General features: G+C 44.1%; 1 protein-coding gene and 1 pseudogene across 1 annotated transcript; one reads left to right on the top strand and one right to left on the bottom strand.

The window, feature by feature from the left end:
* Positions 1-1,048: 1,048 nt before the first annotated feature.
* On the bottom strand, positions 1,049-5,907 carry PLD6 (phospholipase D family member 6). The gene is made up of 2 exons (XM_087826454.1): positions 5,478-5,907; positions 1,049-2,697 (listed from the first exon to the last, which is right to left on the bottom strand). The coding sequence occupies exons 1-2, from the start codon at positions 5,905-5,907 to the stop codon at positions 2,450-2,452; spliced, it is 678 nt and encodes a 225-aa protein (XP_087682580.1). The 3' UTR covers positions 1,049-2,449.
* Positions 5,908-6,576: 669 nt separating this feature from the next.
* The window catches only part of LOC148091172 (replication factor C subunit 1-like), a 34,865-nt pseudogene continuing 14,022 nt past the window's right edge, over positions 6,577-27,419 (top strand).

Raw genomic sequence — 27,419 nt, forward strand, 5'->3', positions numbered from 1 at the left:
CCTTCCGTTCACGTTCAGGCCATGCCTGAGGGGGTCAGACAGAGGGTAGACTCACAGTCCTAGGGTGTCCTCAGTGTGACTGCTCATTGCTGGACTAGCCCCCAAATAACTGCTGCTCAGTGCAAAGCCACTTACATAAACTACCTGGTTAATTTGCTTTCATGGACCCAGAAACCTGATGTGTACTCCACCAGTTCACCCGGCAGACCAGACATGCCCAAGTCATCTCCAGTGCCCGGTCCTGGCCTGGCCACCCCTCAACACCTCTCCTGTCAGAGCAGGGTGCGGCCAATCCAAAGGTTAGGGGCTCCAGTAATTTTGTGCAACCACCTCATCTTACAGGCCAGGCAGATGGGCTGGAAATTGTACCAGAAGTGGTAGGTGTGTCTTGGAAACACTTTGGAACATCCCCAAGGAACACCTTCAGGTCTTACTCTCTTTGAGAGACTCCTATATTCACCAACAGTTTCTAAATAACTGTATGTTGCTTCTTCCCTCCAAAAGTTTTACTTGTTTAATAAAGAGCAGCCACAATTTGAATGACTGCAGAAAAGACAAAGACACACAACACTAACATTCCAGAATGAGAACATATTTATTCAATGTGTGGTTAGTCTAGAACAATCTGCAACTTCTCCCTTTATCAGAACATGCTCTGCTGGAGTACAGACTCAGATAAAAAATACATTTAATGTAAAACCATTTCTTGTGATTTCAGATCCATATATTATACTTTATAGTTTCAATTAAATAAGAAAAATTAACTTTGTGTTTACTTGTCTGACACCAGAAGTTAAAGAAAAAAACTTTAAAAAGGGAAAAACATGCAACAGTGATGGTCTCCAGGTGGCGCTGTGAGCATGGTGGGGAAGGAGAAACCCACATATACACCAGACACCTCAGGACGGCTACACAGCATATTACACACAGAAATATGACAAAATGGTAAAATACCATCCAGGTGTTATTTGATCTATCTATATATAAAGATACATGTTCTGAAAAAAGTAAATTGGAATATTTCACAAATGTAAGATATCTGTCCTCCTAATTACCTGTGGGTGTAAAACCCTGAGCTGAAATTAAAAATAGATCTGCAACACCCTGGCCAGTGTGGCTCAGCGGTTAGAGCATCAGCCGGTGGACTGAAGGGTCTCAGGCTTAATTCCCAGTCAAGGGCATGTACCTGGGTTGCAGGTTCGATCTCCGGCCCCCATTGGGGTTTGTGCGGGAGGCAACCAGTCAATGTGTCTCTCTCACATTGATGTTTCTCTCTCTCTCCCCTTCCTTCCTCCCACACTCCCCTAAAAATCAATGGAAAAAATATCCTCTGATGGGGATTAACAAAACAAAAAAAATAGATCTGCAAGGTACCACAACCTGAAACTGGCTTCTCTTCTTTGGGTAACTCATGGTTGATTACACTGACCCAAAAATGCAATTTAGCGTAGCACAGTTATTAAAGTGAACACCACTTCTAAACACACAACAAAACTACCCTGGATGTGAGAATGTTAAAAATTAAAAGCACAACATATGGAAACAGAAACAGGTTCTGGCATACAGTCCTTCCTGACAGACCACACACTTGACCATATGAAAATAGCAGAGAAGCTGCCAAGGACAAACATTTTTATGTGTACTTGTTTCAAAGAGAGCTCGCGTAAAAGAGTGACACCTGCTGCAATGGTAGCTAATGCTTGGGGAGCAGGGGGCCTGAAGGCAGCTCCCTGCAGCCCCCTGTGCCTAGCACTCCTCTCCTCTCGCACCTGTTTTCCTTCCTGACTTCTTTCCCTTCCCTCTTCTGACCAATAAGCTCTGGAGCTGGTGACAGCAGGGATGAAAAGACTGTCAACCTCTAGCCAATGCCAGGGTTCAGCTGTGCTGGGTGGGGACCAGGCTAGTTCAACGGGAGAAGAGGGAACATTTCAGCAGATACTGAAAGGGCTGAACTGCTGGAGTTGGCCAGAGCAGAAGGAGAGGGATTCTAGATTTTCAAGCCTGAGACAGGCACTGAGCCTGTCTGGGCAGCACGAGAAGCCCTTCCATCCTGAACCACGGCACCCGCAGGCTCCTCTAGGACACTTACAAAAGGCTGCAGCTGCACTTACTTCTGGTGGGAGGGAAACCCCAAAGCTCAGTCCAAACAACTGATCTGGATGTGGCAGGAATTTCCTTTTCCTTTTTAACACTAAACACTCTTTAGTTCCCTTTAGCATTTTCATGAATGAGAATTCAGTTTGGATGATTTTTTTCTGATGTTGAGGTTTATCTCAAGCGGAATGCAGAGTCTGACACCATAACTCGCAGCAGCTCCGGGCAGGATGCTGGCCGAACCTGGGCCCCATTCCTGACAGGTTTGGTCTGGTCTCTACTAGAGGAACCAAAAGTTCTGTGACGTTAAACACCTCTCCCCTCCAACTCCGAACACAGAGGTGAGAGCACGGCCTCAGGGACTTTTCTTCTTTTGTGGGAAAAAAGTGTACTTTGTAGGGTTAAACTCCTCCCAAATGTGTTCAAACTCCTCCAGGAAAAGCCTCACGCAGTCTCTGTCCTCCATAATCAGGACGTTCTCTCTGTTGTTCTGAATGGCTTGTGTGGTCCAGTTGAGGGAGCCGGTGATCAGCACCTTCTTGTCCACTATTGCAAACTTGTGGTGCATGTAGCCCAGGTCCTGGTCGTGCCGAACCTGAATACCTGCAAAAAGGACAAGTCAGCCTTCACACTGCTCTACTACTCTCCCACTCGAGCACCGCAGCTCAAGTTGGGGGCATTTGCTAGCAGCTACTAACTTTGCTATCTGTCTCCAAACTGGTGGGACAGGAGCAAAGCTTGTCACTTGGGCAGGTGATGGCGGCTGAGCCAGACAGTGACCAGCCACAATCAGCTCACAGGGGCATTCTGGTACAGAGGTACGGATACAGATGTCCAAAGCGTCCATGGCAGACACGCAGATACTGCTCTCTTAATATTACCCTGTTTCCTCTGGAAACAACCCATCCCGCACCCTGCCCACAACTCAAGTCCATACCAACCAGCAGAACCTTCAGAAGTCCTGGCTCACTCATCCTGCCAGAGGCAACCGGGGCAAACATCATTGCTGGGGTTTCCTTGCCGTGGAGCGCTCACTTTTGCACAGTACTGGACACCCCAGTAAACACCCCTAGGCTGGGAGCTGCACCCCACTCTGTTAAGAGAGGACCTCAGCCTGAGGAGAAAGGAGCACAGGAGAAACCAGACCCGGCCAGTGGCAGTAAGAGAGATGAGGGCACCCCGGAGCCAGCCAGCTCTGCCCAAGTGAAGTCCAGCTTGCACCTGGCCTTTCTGACTGCTGATGCAGAAACGAATTCCTCTCCACACCACCTGTTCCTCTGCCAAGAACTGTAATCGTCACCTTTCATTCTGCTGTCTTTCTCCCAGTTTTCAACCTCCCTGGGGCAGGGCCCTGTCAGTTCTGTCCACTCTGCACAAACCCTGGAATAACGCCTGGCTAGTTATCTGCTCAGTGAAGGACACCATTAGAAATGTGATTTAAAACAACCGTTTAAAATAGACTGCTTTGAATAGGTTCGTCAGACTTAGTGAATGAAAGTACATGATGTCCAAATTAAGTTGGGATTTCAGATAAACAACAATTTTTGAAGGTATGTCTCATGCAATATTGAGACACACACTAAAAATTATTCATTGCTTACCACAGCACCTGTACTTTGCTCAGGGTATGGGGCCACCATTCTACTCACACTCTATGGGTGAAGTCAGATTCACCTTCAAACCAGATCTTAAATCCAACCATTCCTGACCCTCCAGCACTACCACAAAGCTCTTCCATCCACCTCCTGCTCCCGTTCTGACTCCCCCCCCCCCCATCTACCCAAAGCCCATTCTCATCAGAGCAGCCTGGCCGTGAAGCCTGTGGTCCATCCTGCCCTGCTGACCATCCTCTAACAGCTTCCTATCTCACAGAATGGGTCCAAATGTCCGCTGCATGAAGCTACCCTCCCCACCTGTGTGCCCTCCAACCTCTTCTCATGACTACTTCCATCTTTGTCCACAGGGGATATCTTGTGACTAAGTTAGCATTGTACTTGCTGTTCCTCAAGCTAGGAGGCTCCCTCAGATATCTCTGAACATTGCTAAGCTCTGCTGACATGTCACACCTTTATTACATTTCCTGACCCTTCTTGCTACCTTAAATATTCAGGCACCGGTCAGAAGCTTAGTCGTGCTCACCGCCGCGTCCCTGGTGCCTAGAACTGATCCAAGCAAACACTGACACACAGATGTACATGTTGAACAGATGAATGGTGAATGATGCTGGGATGCCATCAGAGAGGAGTCAGCCTTAGATGGAGTCTGGTCACAGTGCCCTTTAAGGTTCTTTCCAAACCTGAGATTTTACACTTCTCTAAAAGCTAACTAAATAAAAATGGCCCATGCCTAACACTTCCTATTAAAACAACCAACAGAGTTAGGACAACTCACGGCTGCCAGGAGGAGTGGACGGGAGCAGCCTCATCATCTGAGCTAAGTTTCCAACTCTGCCTACATGGGATGCAACAAGCACCAGAGGGTTAACGTGCTTGGCCATGGCCGCGGCCGTCTGCAGAGCCCCAGCGGACGGGAAGCTGAGCCTCACTCTGGGAAAGGCTTCTCTGCCTCCCAGGCCAGCAAGAGGCTGCACGGGAGCTCGTGTAGCTCAGAGCACCTGGGACCGCTGGGCAGCCAGCCGCTCCCAAGGGCTCCGTGTCACTGGGGCGACCGGAATCGAGGGGTGGGGAGGATGTTCAGGCAGGAATTACATGAAGTGCGGACTCCATGCAGCCAACATACAGAGCGTGCTTGCAGGACACTCCATGGCACAGAGGTGCAAGGGTGGAACAAGGAATTCACAGGTAGGAACTCGACCTGATCTTATAAGAAAATGACTCATGGTCCCCGTTCACTCGGCCCCTGCCCCAGGGAGAGGCCAGCCGGCCAGAGAGGTCTTCCCAGGTGTTCTGCAGCTTCTCACCAACTAAATATTTTAGTTCCACTTTCTAGATTATTATTTGTATTCATTTCAGAAGCCCCAGTATGAAAGTCACTAGGGTGTTTAAGGTGAAGTGCCTTTTCTCCTTTGGCGCTTCACCCCGGGGCCGCCGGCGCTCTCAGGCTGCGCCGCCAAACTCCGCCGGCCCGGCTACGCCCGGCTCTGCCCGGGCCCGGCCTTCTCCGCTGGGCCCCACGGGAACGCGCGCAGTCGCGGGTGTCGGTGGGCACACGCCGCCCCTGCCCTCGGGGGCCCCCGGCGCCCGCTCCACCAGCGGGGAACCGCCCGCGGCGGAGGACGCGGCCTCACGGACGGCCCGGGTGAAGCCAGCCCCTCCCCAAGGCCACCGCGGGGAGCGGGCTCTCTGCTGCCCCAGATACCCGCTTCACACGTCGCCCCTTCGGCCCGCGCCCCGCCGCCCCTCGGGCCTGGGCTGCCGGCCTACCTGCCTTGCGGAGCAGGCCGATCTGCGAGCCCTTGAGCGCCATGTAGTCGCAGTCGGTGACGACGCGGACGCGCACCCCGCGCTGGTGCAGCAGCTGCACGGCGCGGCCCAGCTGCGGGCTGGAGAAGGCGAAGAGGCAGAGCTCCAGGCTGGCGCGGGCGGCCAGCAGGGCGCGCAGCAGGCGGCTCAGGGAGCTCTCCCCGTGGGGCAGGCTGCACGGGCAGCCCGCGGGGGGCGCCGAGGGCCCCGGGCCCGCGGCCCGCAGCAGGGCCTCGGTGCAGGTCACCTGCGACGGGAAGAACAGCACCTCGTGCCGCGGCCCGCGCCGCCGCCCGGCCCGCCACCAGCGCAGCGCCCAGGGCAGCGCCTCCAGGGCGAGCGCCAGGCCCACGGCCGCCAGCGCCGCCGCCGGCCAGGGCAACCGCCCCATGCCGCCCGCGCCCAGCCCGCGCCGCCACCGGCCAGGGCAACCGCCCCACGCCGCCCGCGCTCAGCCCGCGCCGCCACCGGCCAGGGGAACCGCCCCGCGCCGCCCGCGCCCAGCCCGCGCCGCGGCCGCCGCCGCCGCGCCAACGCTCCGCCCGCCAGCGCCACGTGCTTCCGCCGCCCGCGCCACGTGCTTCCGCCGCCCGCGCCACGTGCTTCCGCCGCCCGCGCCACGTGCTTCCGCCGCCCGCGCCCCAGCCCCTGCGCCTGCGCGCCGCGGTCACGTGCCCCGGGCGCCTCCGCCGCTGCGGGCGGCAGAGCGGAGCGGCTCCCCGGGCTCCTGCCTGCCGTTGGCCGCGGCCGGCGCGGGGCAGGGGCGGAGGGCGGGCTGGAATCGGGCGTGTTCCCCGCGGAAGGAGGGCGGCGTGGGCGCCCCGAGCCGGGTGTGGGCCCGGAGCCGCGCGGGCAGCCCGCGCCTGGGGCCTGTGGGTCTCAGGAGGCGCGGGCGCGAGGGCTCCTCACTCCTGCGCGGGCCCCGGGCCGCGGGCACGGCTCACCCTCCAGCCTCCCCGTGGCCGCCGATGGGCCCCGCGCCTCCCACCTGCTGGAAACGGGCCTCGGGGCGGGAGACGCTGACCGACCGGCGCCTGCGAGCGCGGTTCAGCCGGAGGCCATGCGGCCCAAGACGGCTGCGAGCGAGCGGCGGCCCCCACGGGAGGCGCCCCCTGCCCCCGCGCCCTCTGTGGGTCCGGCCGCCGTGACGCCCTGGGGCAGGACTGCGTCAGACGCCAGGGCGAACTCGAGTTTAGCGCAGTGACACCCGCGGCGATGCGCACGCCCAGCTCCCGGGTGCTGGTTTCCGACGCCCTCTCCGGCCAGAGGAGCCAGAGCTCCTTGGAGAAAGGACACTCTCGGGCTGGGCGGGGCCATGCCCGAGCCTCAGACTTAATACCTGGGGCCCGGGTGTGCAAGAGGCAGCTGGTCAGTGACTCTCCCATTGATACTTCTTTTACCTCCCTCTCCCTTCCTCTCTGAAATTGATAAAAAAAAATATATTTTTTAAAGGAAGAAACTGCCACAGACCAGAAGGGACTGGGGATATGTGACAACTAAATGCAGTGTGGTGCCCTGGACTGACTGGAGCCTGGGACGGAATGATAACATTAGTGGAAACGCTGGTGAAACCCAAATAAAGTCCACAGGTTAATTAATTGTAATGTACCAATGTTAACTTCTCCACTTTGACAAATGTATGATAGTAAGATAAGATGCTAACAGTAAGGGAAACTGGGTGACAAGAATGTGGGAACTCTCTGTGCTATCTTTAAAACTTTGCTGTAAATCAAAAATCATTTCTGGGCAAGATGGCAGCATAGGTAAATGCGTTACTCGCCTCCTCCCACAACATCAAAATTACAACTAAACTACAGAACAACCATCATTCAGAAACACCTGAAATCCAGCTGAATGGAAGTCCTACATCTAAGAATTTAAAGAAGAGGCCACATTGAGATTGGTAGGAGGGATGGAGCTGCAGAGTGGGCTGGTCCCATACCCATGTGTGGCAGATAAAAACCAGGAGAGAGATCTCAGCTGTGGAGGTACCCTCGAGGAGTGAGGGGTCTGTACATCATGCTTCCCAGCCCAATGGTGCAGTGCCAGCAAGAGAAGTCCCCATAACTTCTGGCTGTGAAAACCAGTGATGATTGAGGCTGAGCCAGACAAAGGGCACCTGGAGTTCCAGGTGTGCCCCTTAAAGGGCCAGCGCAGACTCCTACATGGACTCGCTCCCTCTGAGCGCCAGCCCTGGAGCAGCAGCTTGGAAGGCATCAGAGACATGTGGGGAGGAACTGAACTGTCCAGCATTAGGGCAGCTTTCTCCCAGACAGAAGTGCTGGCAGAGGCTGTTATTCTTTCAATAAGCCCTCCAGAAAGAGCTGGCAGGGGGAGGGGGCACCATATCTGAGTTTCCATTAATCTGGTTCACACTGTTTGCCCTGCTCTGGTGATTCCCTGAGGCCCCACCCCACCCAACTTTCAGGCTCACACAAGTTGTTTCCAGTGACTCTTCCATACAAATGACATGTTTTGGCTCACGCTTTAGATTTTCCTAAAATCTCTCAAGCAGCATCTGGCTTCAGCAAGCCCCATACCTCTCGCTAAGTGGGCCCAGAACTAGAAGCAATCAGCCTTGGTTCACAGCTTGACCTCACTGGGGCAATCGGCAAGACCAGCACAAGTAGCAGTCATCTGCAGATTGCTTTGTAGTTCATGCTGTTGGACCTGGGCAGAACACAGGTGGTAGACAACCTTTACCTGCACCTCCTGGGAGGCCCCAAAGCCAGCGCACCCAGTGTACAGCTTCAACCATGTGGAAGCATCACCAGCCAGCCACCTCCACAAGCAAAACACTCAAGGGGCAAACTCAGTGGGCTCCAGAGCTCCACTGAAGTAAGTCCTGCTCTGGGGGAGGGGGGAGGCTGCACAGCTGAATCTTCATGGTGGTCATAGCCAGTCCTTGCAGCTTATTGGCTGGGGGGTAAATCCCTCCCATTGATGTGCCAACAGCAATCAAGGCTCAACTACAAGAGGAGGGTGTACATGGCCCACACATGCACCTTGTGGGGGAAGTGTACCTTGAGTACCCAGCTTGGGTGATTGAGGAGGCTATGCCACTGGACCCTACAGGACACCTACTACGTTAGGCTACTCTACCAAGCCCAGGAGATGTAGCAACTCTACTAAATACATATAAAGAAACGCAGGGAAGCTGCCAAAGAGAGGAGACAAAGAAACATGTCCCAATGAAAGAATAGAACAAAACTCCAGAAGTGAATTAAACAAAATGGAGACAACCTACCAGATGCAGAGTTTAAAACACTGGTTATAAGGATGGTCAATGAACTTAGAGATAACATCAACTACATAAAAAAGGACCAGTCAGAAATGAAGGACACACTAACTGAAATGAATAATTTATAGGGAATCAACAGTAGAGCAGATGAAGCCAAGAATCAAATCAGTGATTTGGAAGATAAGGAAGCAAAAAACACCCAATCAGAACAGCAAAAAGAAAAAGAATCCAAAAAAATGAGGATAGTCTAAAAAGTTTCTAGGACAATTTCAAGCATACCTTCATGGGCATCATGGGGGTGCTGGCAGGAAAAGAGAGGGAGCAAGAAATTGAAAACCTATTTGAAAAAATGGCAGAAAACTTTCCTAATGTGGTAAAGGAAATAGACATACAAGTCCAGCAAGCACAGAAAATCCCAAAGAACATGAACCCAAAGAGGCCCATACCAAGATACACCATAATTAAAATGCAAAGGTTAGACAAAGAATCTTAAAAGCAGCAAGAGACAAGCAGTTAGTTACCTACAAGGGAGCATCCATAAGACTGTCAGCTGATTTCTCAACAGAAACCTTGCAGGCCAGGAGGGAGTGGCAAGAAATATTAAAAGTGATGAAAAGCAAGAACGTACAACCAAGATTACCCAGCAAAGCTATCATTTAGAATCAATGGACAGATAAAGAGCTTCCCAAACAAGAAAAAGGTAAAGGAGTTCATCACCACCAAACTAGTATTACATGAAATGTTAAAGGAACTTGTTCAAGTAGAAGAAGAAAAAAAAGATAAAAAATATGAACAATAAAATGACAATAAATGCATATCAATAATTGAATCTAAAAAAACAAAGTAAATAGCCAAGCAGAGCAGAAACAGACTCATAAATACAGAGAACATTTTGACAGTTACCAGATGAGAGGGAGGTTTGGGGGATGGTTGAAAAAGGGGAAGGGATTGGCAAGTACTAATTGGTTGTTAGTACTAGTAATAGGGATGTAAAGTACAGCAGAGAATATAGTCAATAATATTGAAATTACTATATATGGTGTCAGATGGGTGTGAGATTTATTGGGATGATCACTTAGCAAGTTATGTAGTACCTAAATCACTGGAGTTAACTAATATAATATTGTATGTCAACTGTAATTGAAAAAAATTATTTCAAAATGAAATAAACTCAATTTTATAAAAAGATTATTTCAAATTAAAAGTTTATTAAAAATGTTAAACATACTCTTTCCATATGCCCTAGATATCCCACTCTGGTGTATAACCCAAGAGAAATGATAGCATTGTGTCCATACAAAGATATGTATATAAGTGTTCACAGCAGGTTATTTACAATAACTGAAATCTAGAAATAGCACACAGGTTCATCAACAGATAACTAGATACACAAGCTTTTGCATATCTATACAATTGAATGCTATTTAAACTACTGATATATACTTCAATGTGGATGAATTTCAATTATGCTGAGTAAAAAAACCCAGAAAAATGAGTACATACTGTATGATTTCACTTATGTAAAATTCTAGAAAGCGCAAACTATAGTGATGGAAATAGGATCAATGATTGTCAAGAGATGAAGGAAGGGCAGGAGTGATTACAGAGAGAAAGTGATGAGTGTCTTTATTGTCTTGGTGGTGGAGATGGTTTCATGGGCATATATATATATGTCAAGACTTGTCAAATTGTATGGTTTAAATAGGTATAATTTATTGTATGTCAGTTATAGTTCAATAAAACTGTCATTTAAAAAAAAAAAGAATATAGCCCGGCCGGGTGTGGCACAGTGGTTGAGCATCGACCTAGGATCCAGGAGATCACAGTTCAATTCCCAGTTAGGGCACATGCCCAGGTTGTGGGCTCGATCAATGACTCATCATTGATGTTTCTATCTCTCTCTCTCCCTCTCCCTTCCTCTCTCTGAAATCAATAAAGATATATTAAAAAAAGAATATAGAGTCCCTGAGTTTAATTTTGACTCTCCTACTTCCTAGCTTCATGACCTGGGGCAAGTTGCTTCATTTCTTTGAGCCTCACTTTCTTCATCTAAAATGATAATAAAGACTGAGAAGAGGGACTTCCAGTTGTGGCAATATAAAGAGTTAGTCAATTCCTCTCTTCAAAAAACAAACATAAAATTGGGGGACATGGTCAATAACAACCACTTCAGGTCACTGGAAATACACCAAAGGCAGATAAAAAAAAAAATTGATGAGTTGCCTCCCTCATGTGTTCCAACCAGGGTGTCAGGTATCAAACCTGCAACCCAGGTACATGCACTTGACTGGAAATTGAACCTGTGGCCCTTTGGTGCATGGACCAACACTCTAACCACTGAGTCACATTCACCAGGGCAATAAGTACAACACTTTCAACAGACAAATGTCCTAGACCAGATAACTTCACAGGTGAATTTTACCAAACATTCAAAGAGGAATGAATACGTATCTTTTTCAAACTATTCCAAAAAATTCAAGAAGAGGGATTGATCCCAGCATTATCCTGATTCCAAAATGAGAGAAACACACTACACACACAAAAAAAGAAAAAAAATTATAGGCCAATATCCTGATGAGCATAGATGCAAAAATCCTCAACAAAATATTAGCAACCAAATTCAGGAATACATTAAAAAGATCATATGGGGAGAGGGAAGATGGCGGCCCTGTGAGAAGCAGCAGCGCCCCCGCTCCAGCCACGTATTTGATTTCCTCCTAAAATCCTACATAACCAGCTTGAGAAAAAACAGGGAAACATACCTGAGTGGACGGAGTGTGAGTGGGGAGCACTGAGGAACCATCACAGAGTCCGGTAAGAGAGGGGGCCCTTGGAAGGGGGTGTCCCCCTGAAGCCTGTGCTGGGCTCTGAGCCTGGAGGCTTGGAGGCTGCAAAGCCCCATGGACGGCATCCGAAAGCGGGCATCCCACACCCAGAGCAGAGAGGGGAAGGAGCGCCCCACACACAGGGCAGAGGGACCCAGGGGAGCGGTGAGTCCCGGAGGGGACGGTACCTTCCTAGGAAACAAAGCCTCTAGGGGCGGCTGCGACCGGGCGTCTGGTGCTCAGGGTGCGGACCATAGGGAAGGCTGTCCCAAGGCCTGTGGCACCCAAGTAGTGAGGGACCGGAGGACTGCGCTGAGCACCTGCACACAGGGATCCTCTTCCTCCCTGTGGGGCACTGCGCTGAGCCCCAGAAAGCGGTGAATCTGCATGGCGTGGGGGAGGGGAGGAGCCCTCCCGCCCTGAGCTCCCAGTGCCAGGAGGCTGGGATCTGTGACCAGCCCTGAGGGGCCCCGTGGTGGCACATGAAGCCGCCCCAGCTTTGCTCAGATCAGCGGTGAGGAGAGCTGCATGGAGCTGACTTTGGGTCCCCTCCTGCTGGGTGCCTTGAAGCAAGGGCTGCGGGACCTTGCAGGGCGGACTCTCTGTGTGCTGCTTTGTGCTTTTGCGAGTTTCATTGCAGAACTGTCTCCCACCTTCCCGGCGTGCACTGCACAGACAGACCAGCGGAGGCTGCCATTGGGGTCTGCACAGTAGACGGCTGAGGGGCGGGCCTGGTGCGACCAGCCAACCAGAGCTGAGCAGGGAGGGGCGGAGCCGGCCGGCCTCTCCTGCACCCAGGAGCACCACCCTCAACACTAAAGGGGTGGGTCCCGCTCACTGAAGCCCCAGACACACCCGTAGGGCACAGTCCTGAGGGGGAAGGGAGAGCAGCTCATAGGAGGACTCTGCAAGAATAAGACTCTTGCGGACTGTTGTTTGGGAACTGGAGGAAACGCTGAAAACCCCTGCTGGGGGCTGGGCAGGCAAAGGGCTCACCAGAATGTGTTCTGAGTCGAATCCACTGGGCCCTGGCTGCTGAAACGGCCCAGACAGAAGAGGCAACAGGCTGAAATCAATCTGAAGCTGCAGCAGGTCAGAGCCTGGGGAACTAGAATCAGAGGACAGGGGAGGGACTGAGGAGCTGGCGGTGGAGCAGAGACTAACTCCCGCAGAGTGAGCGCCTGACAGCGACACCTCTAACGGGAGTGATACCCTGGACTACACTAGCCACCCTGCACCCTGAAGACCCTACAGAAGACTCTGGAGCAAGACCAGGCAACTACAAGGTTGCAAAATAGCTGAGAAAAGGAGATGGCCCACGGAGAGCCTCAGATCAACCATCTACCTAAGGACACCACAGCCAAACCCAGACGCTCCTCACATTGGCTGATACACAAGTACCTCCAGGAGAATGGAAATCACAAAAAACAGTGTCCCTCAGACCACATAAGTTGCCCAGAAGAAATGCACCTGATTGACTACCTTTTTCTCTGCTGTATTTTTGTTTTGTTTGGTTTGGGGTTTTTTTTTTGGTTTTGGGTTTTTTGTTTGTTTGTTTTTCATTTGTGAGTTTATTTTTTCTCTTTTTTCCTTAGGAAGAAGAGAAAGGGGAGAAAATTTGTTTTTTCTTCTTTTTTAAATTTTATAAAAATCTTTTTTTTTCTTTTTTAATTTTTTTAAATTGTTTTTTTTAAACATTTTTTAACTAATTTTTTTTCCTATTTTTTATATAAAAGAATTTTATTTTGCTTAGTTTGTTTTTAGTTTTGTTTCTCTGTTTTGTTTTGTTTATTTGCTTTGTTTTGTTGTATCCTTGCTTCTACTATCAAGACTTTCTTGATATCCCTGCTTAACAACTGGGACTTTATCATTATAACCAAGTTTACTGCTTTCCTCTATAGTTTCCCCCAAATCTCTTACCAGACTCCCTGCCTGCCTGGGCTTTATCTCTCTCTCCTCTTAATCCATTGGCATAATTTATTTCTTCTTTCTTTTTCTACTTTTCTTTCATTCTTTCATTTTGCCCCCTTCAGTTTTCCTGTCCGATTGTTAGTTTCTCTTATTCTCTTTATTGTATTTTTGTTTTCTCATTTTCAACTAGTATCCTATTTTTATTCTCTCCCTTAATTTTATGCTGGCCCTTCTTTCAGAATCTTTTCTCTGCTTCTGTTATCTCCCAGTAGCTTCTCTATTTTTTATATTTTAGTTTATTATTATTTTCTAAATTTTCACCAGTATTAACAACAACATACACCTCTGGGCTCCACTGGACCCACAAGACAAAATCCCATACCACAAGACTGGGGGTCAGCAAATATATCTAATATATAGATATAAGCACTAAGACCTACCAAAATGGGGAGACAAAGAAATAACCCCCAAATTAAAGAAAAGGAAACATTGCCAGAAAAAGACTTTGATGAGATGGAGTTAAGCAAGTTATCACAAACGGAGTTCAGAGTATTGATGATGAAGATGTTCAAGGAACTTAAGACTATAGATGATAAGATCGAGAAACTTAGTGAAAACATGAAAAAAGAGATACATACCATAAATACAACTCAGACAGAGATAAAGAATGCTGTATCTGATATCAAGAATGCACTGGAAGGAATTAAAAGCAGGCCAAATGAAGCAGAGGATAGAATAAGTGACTTAGAAGACAAGGTATAACAAATCACACAATCAGAGCAGCAAAAAGAAAAAAAACACTTAAAAAGCATGAGGACAGTCTAAGGGAGCTTTGGGACAACATGAAGCGAAACAACATTCGCATTATAGGAGTGCCAGAGGGGGAGGAAACTTGAGATAGAGAACTTGGTGGAAGAAATAATTATAGAAAACTTCCCTAGGCTGGTGAAGGAGAAGGCCACACCAGTTGAGGAAGCACAGAGGGTTCCAAACAAGAGGGACCCAAAGGGACCCACTCCGAGACACATCATAATTAAAATGGGAAATGGCAAGGACAAAGAAAATATTAAGGGCTGCAAGAGAGAGACAAGCAGTGACCTACAAGGGAACCCGCATAAGGCTAACAGCTGATTTCTCAACAGAGACTCTTCAGGCCAGAAGGGAGTGACATGAAGTTCTGCAAGTAATGAAAAGCAAGAACATGCAACCAAGATTGCTTTATCCAGCAAGGCTATCATTTAAATTTGAAGGTGGAATAAAGAGCTTCCCAGACAAAAAAAGATTAAAAGAGTTCAGTACCACCAAACCAGCATTGCAAGAAATGCTAAAAGGACTGCTTTAAGAAAAAGAAGGAATAGTGAGAGAAAGGTACATCAGCATAAAGGGGGAAAATGGCATTAAATAAGTTGATATCAATAGTAACTTTAAATGTAAATGGAATAAATGGTCCAATCAAAAGACAAAGGGTAGCTGAATGGATAAGAAAACAGGACCCAAATATATGCTGTCTACAAGAGACCCACCTGAGAGCAAAAGACTCACACAGGCTAAAAGTGAAGGGGTGGAGTAAAATATTCCATGCAAATGCAAAGGAAAAGGAAGCTGGAGTAGCAATTCTTATTTCTGACAAAACAGACTTCAAAATAAAGACCATAATGAGAGACAAAGATGGTCACTACATATTACTAAAGGGATCAATCCAACAGGAGGAAATAACCCTTATAAACATTTATGCACCCAATACAGGAGCACCTAAATATATAAAAAATCTCTTGGGGGACTTCAAAGGGGAGATTGATAGCAACACAATCATAGGGGGGGACTTTAACACCCCACTGTCAGCATTGGACAGATCATCAAGACAAAAAATCAACAGGGAAACGCAGACCTTAAATGAATCATTAGACCTAATGCATTTAATTGACAGTTATAGAACATTTCACCACAAAGCAGCAGAATACACATTCTTCTCAAGTGCACATGGAACATTCTCAAAAATAGACCACATGTTAGGGCACAAGGCAAGTCTCTACAAATATAAGAAGATTGAAATCATATCAAGCATCTTCTCGGATCACAATGCCATGAAACTAGAAATCAACCACTATAAAAAAACTCAAAAATATTCAAACACATGGAGGCTAAATAGCATGTTCTTAAACAATGAATGGGTGACCAAGGAGATCAAGGAAGAAATCAAACACTTCATGGAAAAAAACAAAAATTACCAGACAACAACTCAAAACCTATGGGACACGGCGAAAGCAGTCTTGAGAGGAAAATTCATATCGTTACAGGCCTATCTCAAGAAACAAGAAAAAGATCTAATGAACCATCTAACACAACTAAAAGAACTAGAACGAGAACAGCAAGAAAAGCCCCGAGCAAGTAGAAGGAAGGAAATAATAAAAATCAGAGCAGAGATTAATGACATAGAGACTAAAGAAACAATACAAAAAATCAATGAAACCAAGAGCTGGTTCTTTGAAAAGGTAAATAAGATTGATGCACCTTTAGCCAGACTCACTAAGAAACAAAGAGAGGACCCAAATAAATAAAATCAGAAATGAAAGAGGCGATATAACAACTGATCCAACAGAAATACAAAGGATTGTAAGAAAATATTATGAGCAATTGTATGCCAACAAATTGGACAACATAGGGGAAATGGACAAATTCCTAGAAGCATACAACCTTCCAAAGCTCAATCAAGAAGAGACAAAAAACCTGAATAGGCTGATAACAACTAATGAAATTGAAGCAGTAATCAAAAAACTCCCAGCAAACACAAGTCCTGGACCAGATGGATTTACAGGCGAGTTTTACCAAACATTCAAAGAAGAATTAACACCTATTCTATTTAAACTTTTCCAGAAAATTCAAGAGGAGGGAAAACTCCCAAATTCTTTTTATGAGGCCAGCATCATCCTAATCCCAAAACCAGATAAAGATACTACAAAGAAAGAAAATTACAGGCAAATATCCCTGATGAGCATAGATGCTAAAATCCTCACTAAAATACTAGCAAACCAGATCCAGCAATACATTAAAAAGATCATACATCATGACCAAGTGGGATTTATTCCAGGGATGCAAGGCTGGTACAACATCCACAAATCAATAAATGTGATACATCACATAAACAAAATGAAGGACAAAAGCCATATGATCATATCAATAGATATAGAAAAAGCATTCGACAAAATCCAGCACCCATTTCTGATAAAAACTCTCAGCAAAGTGGGAATAGAGGGATCATACCTCAACTAAATAAAGGCCATATATGACAAACCTACAGCCAACATCATACTCAATGGGCAGAAACTAAAACCATTTCCTTAAAAACAGGAGCAAGACAGGGATGTCCACTTTCACCCTCTTATTCAACATAGTTCTGGAAGTCCTCGCCATAGCCATCAGACATGAGGAAAACATAAAAGGCATCCAAATTGGAAAGGAGGAAGTAAAACTGTCATCATTTGCAGATGACATGATACTGTACATAGAAAACCCTAAAGACTCCATTAAAGTACTACTACATTTGGTAAACGAATTTGGCAAGGTAGCTGGACACAAAATCAACATCCGGAAATCAATGGCATTCTTATACACCAACAATGAACTTTCAGAGAGAGAAACTAAAAAAACAATACCATTTACCATTGCAACTAAAAAAATAAGATACCTAGGAATAAACTTAACCAAGGATGTAAAAGACCTGTACTCGGAAAACTACGTGACACTGAAGAAAGAAATAGAGGAAGATTTAAACAGGTGGAAGAAGATACCATGCTCATGGATTGGGAGAATTAATATCATTAAAATGTCCATACTACCCAAAGCAATTTATAAATTTAATGCAATTCCTATTAAAATACCAACAGCATATTGCACAGACCTAGAACAAACATTTCGAAAATTTATATGGAACCAAAAAAGACCCCGGATAGCTACAGCCATCTTGAGAAAAAAGGATGGAGTGGGAGGGATCACATTACCAGACTTCAAACTATATTACAAAGCCACTGTAATCAAAACAGCCTGGTATTGGTACAACAACAGGCTTATAGATCAATGGAACAGAACAGAGACCCCAGAAATAGACCCACGCCACTATGGTCAGTTAATATTTGACAAAGGAGGCAAGAGTATCCAATGGAGTAAGGACAGTCTCTTCAATAAGTGGTGCTGGGAAAATTGGACAGATACATGTAAAAGAATGAAACTAGACCACCAACTTTCACCATACACAAAAATAAACTCAAAATGGATAAAAGATTTAAATGTAAGTCACGAAACCATAAAAATCCTGGAAGAAAACATAGGCAGTAAAATCACGGACATCCCACGTAGTGGACTTTTCACTGATACATCTCCTAGGGCAAGAGAAACAAAGGAAAAAATAAACATATGGGACTACATCAAACTAAAAATCTTCTGCATGGCAAAAGAAAAGTCTCAAAATACAAAGGAACCCCACAGTCTGGGAAAACATATTTGCCAAGGATGAATCTGATAAGGGGCTAATTTCCAAAGTGTACAAAGAACTCATAGCATTCAGCAGGAGGAAGACAAACAACCGAATTAAGAAATGGGCAAAGGACTTAAATAGACACTTCTCCAAAGAGGACATACGGATGGCCAAGAGACAGATGAGAAAATGCTCGACGTCACTAATCAGAGAGATGCAAATTAAAACCACAATGAGGTGTCACTTCACACCATGGCTGCCATCAACAAATCAACAAACAACATGTGCTGGCGAGGGTGTGGAGAAAGGGGAACCCTAGTACACTGCTGGTGGGAATGCAGACTGGTACAGCCACTATGGAAAACAGTATGGAGGTTCCTCAAAAAATTAAAAATGGAGCTGCCGTTTGACCCAGGGATTCCACTCCTAGGAATGTATCCCAAGAATCCTGAAACATTCATCAGAAAGGATATATGTACCCCAATGTTCATAGCAGCACAGTTTACAATAGCTAAGATCTGGAAACAGCCCAAGTGCCCATCAGTAGATGAGTGGATAAAAAAGCTGTGGGACATTTACACCATGGAATACTACGCAGCTGTAAAGAAGAAGAATCTTGTACCCTTTGGGACAGTATGGATGGACCTGGAGAATATTATGGTGAGTGAAATAAGCCAGGCAGCGAAAGACAAATATCACATGATTTCGCTTATACGTGGAATCTAAAGAACTTAATAAAGTGATGAAGAGAATAGATTCAATGACATGGAAGCATAGATGAGACTGATGAATGTCAGAGGGATGGAGGAGGACCAGTGGGGGAGGGGGAGAGAGTAACGAAAATTTATGTGCATATATACACAACCCAAGGACATGGACATTGGTGGGGAGAGGGACTGGGGAGGAGGAAGGAAAGGGGTGGAATGGGTCATTGGGGAGAAAAAGGGACATCTGTAATATTTTAAACAATAATAAAACTTAAATAAAATAAAATAAAATAAATAAAATAAAAAATAAAATAAAATAAAATAAAATAAAATAAAAAGATCATACACCATGATCAAGTGGGATTTATTTTGGGGATGCAAGTTTGATTCAATGTCTGCAAATCACTTAATGTGATACATCACATAAACAAAATGAAGGACAAAAATCATATAATCATATCACTAGGTGCAGAAAAAGCACTTGACAAAATCTATCACCCATTTATGATAAAAACTATAAGCGAAGTGGAAACACAGGGAATATACCTCAACATAATAAAGGCCATATATGATAAATCCATAACTAGCATCATACTCAACAGTGAAAAGCTAAAAGCATTTTCCTTAAGATGAGACACAAGACTAATAAAGTCCACTTTAGCACTTTGATTCAACATGCTATTGGAAGTCCTAGACAAAGCAATTGGACAAGAAAAATAAATAAAAGGAATCCAAAGTGGATTTAAAAAGATGTAAAACTGTCATTATTTGCAGGTGACATGATACAAAATAGGGAACCTTAAGGAGTCCATCAAAAAACTGTTAGAACTAATAAATGAATTCAGTAAAGTAGCAGGATACAAATTTAATATTTAGAAATTGGCTGCATTTTCATTCACCAATAACAAACTATCAGAAAGAAAAATTAGCCAGGCCGGACGTGGCTTAGCGGTTGAGCACCGACCTAGGATCCAGGCGATCAGGGTTCAATTCCCGGTCAGGGCACATGCCTGGGTTGCAGGTTCGATCAATGACTCTCTCATCATTGATGCTTCTATCTCTCTCTCCCTCTCCTTTCGTCTCTCTGAAATCAATAAAGATTTTAAAAAAAGAAAAAAAAAAGAAAGAAAAATTAAGAAAACAATCCCATTTACAATTGCATCAAAAAAACTAAAGTACCTAGTGACCAAAAGACCTGTAATCATAAGGTTGTAAGACATTTAAAAAAGAAGCTGAAGAAGATACAAATAAATAAAAGCATATAAATGCTCTTGGATAGGAAGAATTAATATTTTTTAAATGTCCATACTGCCCAAAGCAATCTATAGATTCAATGAAATCCCTATCACAGTACCAATGACATTTTTCTGAAAAAATAATTTCAGAATTTACACAGAACCTCAAAACACTTCAAATAACCGAAGCAATCTTGAGAAAGAAGAACAAAGTTGGAAGTATCACACTACCTGATATTAAACTATATTACAAGGCTTTAGTGATCAAAACAGCATAGTACTGGCATTAAAATGAACATATAGATCAATGGAACAGAATAGAAGCCCAGGAATAAACCCATTCCTGTATGATCAATTAATCTATGACAAAAGGAGGCAAAAATATGCAATGGGATAAGACAGTTTCTGTAATGAATGGTGTTGCAAAAGCTGAATAGTTGTATGCAAAAAAATGAAAGAAAGAAAGAAAGAAAGAAAGAAAGAAAGAAAGAAAGAAAGAAAGAAAGAAAGAAGGAAGGAAGGAAGGAAGGAAGGAAGGAAGGAAGGAAGGAAGGAAGGAAGGAAGGAAGGAAGGAAGGAAGGAAGGAAGGAAGGAAGGAAAGAAAGAAAGAAAGAAAGAAAGAAAGAAAGAAAGAAAGAAAGAAAGAAAGAAAGAAAGAAAGAAAGAAAGAAGAAACTAGACCACTTCCTTATACTATATATAAGAATAGCTTAAAATGGACTAAAGGCTTAAATGTAAGACCTGAAACTGCACTGCAAAACTCCTAGAAGAACACATAGGCAATAAACTCTATGACATTGCCTTAGTAATGTGTGTGTGTGTGTATATATATATATATATATATGTATATATATATATATATATATGTATATATATACACACACACATATATATACACACACATATATATATATAAATTTAGTATATATATTTAATATATATTTTAGTAAATATTTTTTATAGATCTCTTTAAATAAGGGAAACAATAAACAAAAAAATCCAATGTGGCTACATCAAAATAAAAAGGCTTTACACACCAAAGGAAACTACCAACAACAAAAAAGACAACCAACCAAATAGAAGATATTAGACAATGATACATCCGATAAGATGTTAATATCTAAAACTCACAACAAACTCACAGAAATTAACACACACAGAAAAACAAACAGTTTAACTAAAAAATGGGCAGAAGGTCTGAACAAACATTTCTGTGAAGAGGACATACAGATGGCCAGTAGACATATGAATAGGTGTTCAATGCCACTAATTATCAGAGATATTCAAATTAAAACCACAATGAGATATTACTTCACACCTATGAGAATGGTTATTATCAATAAATCAACAAACAAGTGTTTTTTGTTTGTTTGTTTTTTGCTTTTTAAAAATATATCTTTATTGATTTCAGAGAGAGGAAAGGAGAGGGAGAGAGAGATAGAAACATCAATGATGAGAGAGTCATTGATAGAGCCCCCAACCCGGGCATGTGCCCTGACCGGGAATCGAACCCTGATTGCCTGGATCCTAGGTCGATGCTCAACCGCCGAGCCACACCCGGCCAGGCCACAAACAAGTGTTGATGTGGGTGAGGAGAAAAGGGAACTCTTGTATACTGATGGTAGAAACACAGATTGTGCTGCCCTATGGAAAACGGCATGAAGGTCCCTCAAAAAATAAAAACTAGAACCACCTTATGGCCCAGCAATTATACTTCTGGGTATTTATCTAAAGAAATCCAAAACACTAAAACATAAAAGAAAAACACTTTGGCTGAATGCCTAAGATAACCCTTTTGTGACCTTTGAACACTCTTCCTGAAGAACTAAAGACAAGCTGGAGAGCACCCTCATAACCAAGGATGAAAAGTGGAGACAGCATAGAGACTGATATGAAGTGAGGAGGCGTGAGAGGGCTGGCTGGGCTCCCATAAGCAGCAGCTGAAGAGCTGGAGAGAGATCTCAGCTGTGGGGGATTCTCACTAAGGACTCTGGGGCCTAAACCCCAGGATGGGCTCCCCAGCCCAGAGCACCAGAACTGAGAAAGGTGCCCACATGATATCTGGCTCTGAAAATCGGCAAGTTTTCTGTCTGTCAGGGAGAGATGGCTAGAAATGCAGGCACCCTCTTAAAGAGCCAACACACAAAGTTTCATGTGCAGCCACTCACCTTGGGCTCCAGCAGAGGGAGGGCAGAGTGGACTGGAACTGTATGAAGAATATCTAGGGTTGTGGGCTCTAGAGATAGAGCTCAGAGGGCACTTCTGTGGATTTCTGTGCAGAGTTATTCCCCCATACTGCAGAGGACATCTTCCACAGGCAGAGATTTACCTTCCAAGCATTTTTGTCTGAGGGGGAAAAAACTGCCCCATCATACTAGAAAACCTGGCCCTACTCCGAGGAGTTTCTACAGCCACAGGCTCATTAAGAGAATCAGATTAATCAGCCTGCAGGCAGAGGCAGACCTCAGAGTGCTCTGAGTCCTTGCCTGATCTGCTTCTGGACCTGGGCATTGGAAAAGCAGACTTTGGTGTTCATCTTGGCCCAGTCCAAATGCACCCAGCCCCAACAGAGGGGAACTCTTGCTGTGGGTTGTTGATAGCTCCAAAACGGTACTCAAGGCCAGTCACAAACAGCATCTGACATTGGTATGCTCCAGAGACCATCAAAAAACTCTGAGAATCCTAGCAGTCCTACCTAATACATAGAAACAACCCCAAATGGGCAGCCAAAATGGGGAGACCAAGAAACAAGACACAAATGAAAGAACAAAAGAAGTCTCCAGAAGAAGAGCTAAATGAAATAAAGATAAACCATCTATCAGATAGAGTTCAGAATACTGATTTTAAGGATGCCCAACAGCATGAAAAAAGAAATGGAAAGTGTGAAAAACGACCAGTCAGAAATAAAGAATACACTGGAAGGAATAAACCGCAGATTAGAGGAAGCTGAGGATCGGATCTGTGAATTAGAAGAGAGGGTAGAAAATATCACTCAATCAGAGACCCATAAACAATTTAAAAACAGGAGGACCATCTAAGGGAGCTGTGGGACAACATAAATGTAACAATATTTGTATTATAGGAATGCCAGAGGAGGTCGAAAGTAAGCACAGGTTAGTGAACCTGTTTGAGGAAATAATAACAGAAAACTTTCCTAACCTGGGAAAGGAAAAAGTCACACAAGTTCAGGAGTCACAGAGAGTCCCAAGCAAGAGCACACACACAGACACATCATAATTAAAATGCCAAAAATTCAAGACAAAGAGAGAATATTAAAGGCAGCAAGAGAAAAGCAATCTATTACCTACAGAGGAGCTCCAGAAGGTTGTCAGCTGACTTCTCATCAGAAATGCTACAGGCCAGAAGGGAATGGAGTGAAGTATTCAAGGTAATGCAAAACAAAGATCTGAAACCAAGACTACTCTGTCCAGCAAGGCTATCATTCAAAATAGATGATGAAATTAAAAGTTTCCCAGAAAGAAAAAAAAAAAAAAAAGCTAAAAAAACTTATCACCACCAAACTAGCATTGCAGGAAATGTTAAAGGGACTGCTGTATTAGAAGTAGAAATAGAGAGAGAGAGAAACGTAAGCATAAAGAATTAAAATAGCATTAGAGAAGTATCTATCAATAACCTTAAATGTAAATAGATTTAAAGCTCCAGTAAAGTCTTAGGGTGGCTGAGTGGATAAGTAAACATGACCCAAATATATGCTGTCTACAAGACACCCACCTCAGAACAAAGACTCACACAGGATGATAGTGAAGAGATGGGGAAAAAAAATTTTATGCAAATGGAAATGAAAAAAAAGCTGGGGTAGCAATACACATATTAGACAAAATAGGCTTCAAAATGAAGACCATAACGAGAGACAAGAAAAGTCACTATATAATACTGAAGGGATTGATCCATCAAGAGGATATAACCTTGATAAACATATATGCACCCAATATCAAAGCACCTAAATATCTTCTGGAGGACTTTAAGGGAAAGATTGACAGCAATACAGTCATAGTTGGAGACTTTAACACCCCAATGACTTCACTGAAAAAGTCTTTCAAACAAAAATCAACAAGGACACACTGACCGTAAATGACACACTAGATCAGATGGATTTAACTGATATTTACAGAACATTTCACCCCAAAGCTGCAGAATATACTTTCTTCTCAAGTGCACACAGGACAGTCTCAAAGACAGACCACATGTTACGACACAAAACAAGTCTACAAGTTCAAGAAGATTGAAATCATATCAAGCAGCTTCTTGGATCACAATGGCATGAAATTAGAAATCAATTACAATAAAAACACTCAAAAACATTCAAACACATGGAGGGTAAATAGCATGTTATTAAATGGCGAATGGATTACCAAAGAGATAAAAAAATCAAAAACTTCCTGGAAACAAATGACAATGAACACACAACAATGCAAAATCTATGGGACACAATGAAAGCAGCCCTGAGAGGGAAGTTCATAACACTACAGGCCTACCTCAAAAAACAAAACAAACAAAAAACCTCTAATATAAATTATCTAACCCTATAACATAAAGACCTAGAAGCAGAACAACAAGAAAAGCCCAAAGTAGAAGAAAGGAAATAATAAAGATCAGAGCAGAAATAAATGATACAGAGACTAAAAAAAAACGATACAAATGATCGATGAAACCAAGAGCTGGTTCTTTGAAAAGATAAACAAGATTGATGAACCTTTAGCCAGACTCATCAAGAAACAAGGAGAAAGGACCCAAATAAACAAAATCAGAAATGAAAGAGATGAAATAACAACTGACCCAACAGAAATACAAAGGATTGTAAGAAAATACTATGAACAACTATATGCCATCAAGCTGGAAAACCTGGATGAAATGAACAAATTTTTACGGTTTCATAACTTACATTAAGTCTTTTATCCGTTTTTAATTTATTCTTGTGTATGATGTAATTTGGTGAACTAGTTTCATCTTTTTGCATGTACCTGTCCAATTTTCCCAGCACCATTTATTGAAGAGACTGTCTTTACTCCATTGTATGCTCTGGCCTCTTTTGTCAAATATTAACTGACCATAATGATGTGGGTCTATTTCTGGGTTCCCTTTTCTGTTCAAATGATCTATATGTCTGTTGTTGTGCCAATACCAGGCTGTTTTGATTACAATGGCTTTGTACTATAGTTTGATATCCAGTAAAGTGATCCCTCCCACTCTGTTCTTCTTTCTCAAGATGGCTGCAGTTATTCAGGGTCTTTTCAGTTCCATATAAACTTTTGGAATATTTGTTCTAGTTCTGTGAAATATGCTGTTGGTATTTTAACAGAGATTGCATTAAATCTATAAATTGCTTTAGGTAGTATGGGCATTTTAATGATATTAATTCTTCCAATCCACGAACATGGTATATTCTCTCACTTGTTTATATCTTCCTCTATTTCTTCTTTCAGTGTCCTGTAGTTTTCCAAGTGCAGGTCTTTTACATCCTTGGTTAAGTTTATTCCTAGGCATCTTATTTTTTTAGTTGCAAGGGAAAATGGGATTGTTTTTTTAGTTTCTCTTTCTGAGAGTTCATTATTGGTGTATATAAATGCTGTTGATTTTGGGATGTTAATTTTATATCCAGCTACTTTGCCAAATTCATTTATCAAATTTAGTAATACTTTGGTGGAGTTGTAGGGTTTTCTATGTACAGTATCATGTCATCTGCAAATAATGACAGTTTTACTTCCTCCTTTCCAATTTGGATGCCTTTTATGTTTTCTTCCTGTCTGATGGCTGTGGCGAGGACTTCCAGTACTATGTTGAATAAGAGTGGTGAAAGTGGACATCCCTGTCTTGTTCCTTTTTTAAGGGAAATGGTTTTAGTTTTTGCCCATTGAGTATAATGTGGCTGCAGGTTTGTCATTTATGGCCTTTATTTAGTTGAGGTATGATCCCTCTATTCCCACTTTGCTGAGAGTTTTTATCAAAAATCAGTGCTGGGTTTTGTCAAATGCTTTTTCTGCATCTATTGATATGATCATGTGATTTTTGTCCTTCATTTTGTTTATGTGATATATCACATTTATTGATTTTTGAATATTATACCAGCCTTGCATCCCTGGAATAAATCCCACTTGGTCATGGTGTATTTTAATGTATTGTTGGATCTGGTTTGCTAGAATTTTGTTGAAGATTTTAGCATCTATGTTCATCAGGGATATTGGCTTATAATTTTCTTTCTTTGGGGTGTCTTTGATTTGGGGATTAGGATGATGCTGCCCTCATAAAAAGAGCTTATGAGTTTTCCCTCCTCTTGAAATTTTTGGAATAGTTTGAGGAGTATAGATTTAATTCTTCTTCAAACGTTTGGTAAAACTAGCCTGTAAATCCATTTGGTCCCGGACTTATGTTTGGTGGGAGTTTTTTTTATTACTGCCTCATTTTCATTAGTTGTTATCAGCCTATTGTGGTGTTCTGATTCTTCCTAAATCAGGTTTGGAAGATTGTATGTTTCTAGGAATTTTTCCATTTCACCCAGGTTGTCCAGTTTGTTGACATATCTCATAATATTTTCTTACTATCCTTTGTATTTCTGTTGGGTCAGTTCTTATATTTCCTCTTTCACTTCTTTTTATTTATATGGGCCCTCTCTATTTTGTTGGTTGGTGAGAGTGGCTAAGGGTTCATCAATCTTCTTTATATTTTCAAAGAACCAGGTCTTGGAATTTAAAGATGGCTGCAGACTGAGTGAAAGCTACACTGACACTCTCCTGGACCCAACTCAAATTACACATAAAGTAGAAAAAAAACATCCTGAATAATTAACTGCAACTGAAGATGAGCAGGAAGAGCATCATCATAGCCATAGAAGAAAAGTGCAGACCACATAGAGACTAGTAGGAAATGCAGAGGTGCAAAAGGGCTGGTGGGGCTCCTACAGGCAGCAGCTGAAGGTCTGGAGGGACATCTCAGCTTTAGTGGGTTCCCACTGAGAACTCTGGGGCCTAAACCCCAGGATGGGCTCCCCAGCCAGAGCACCAGAACCAAGAAAGGTGCCCACATGACATCTGGCTCTGAAAAGCAGCAGGGTTGCTGTCTGCCAGGTAAAGATGGCTGGAAATGCAGGCACCCTCTTAAAGAGCCACCACACAAAGTTTCATGTGCAGCCACTCACCTTGGGCTTCAGCAGAGGAAGGGGAGAGTGGCCTGGTGCTGTGTGAGGAGATTCTAAGGTTGTGGGTGTTGGAGACAGAACTCAGAGGGCACTCCTGTGGATTCCTGTGCTGTGTCATTCCCCCACAGTGCAAAGGAAATCTTTCACAGACAGACATTTATCCTCCAAGCAGCTTTTGCCTGAGAGGGAAAGAATTGCCCCACCCTACTGGAAAACCTCTCACCCTACTTGTGGAATTTCTACAGCCTGAGGCTCATTAAGAGAATCAGATTAATCAGCCTGCAGGCAGAGGCATACCTCAGGGTGCTTTGAGCCTTTGCCTGATCTGCTTCTGGACGTGGGCATTGGAAAAGCAGACT

The sequence above is a fragment of the Miniopterus natalensis genome, chromosome 17 (assembly GCF_054644295.1).
Source record: "Miniopterus natalensis isolate mMinNat1 chromosome 17, mMinNat1.hap1, whole genome shotgun sequence".
NCBI lineage: Eukaryota > Metazoa > Chordata > Mammalia > Chiroptera > Miniopteridae > Miniopterus > Miniopterus natalensis.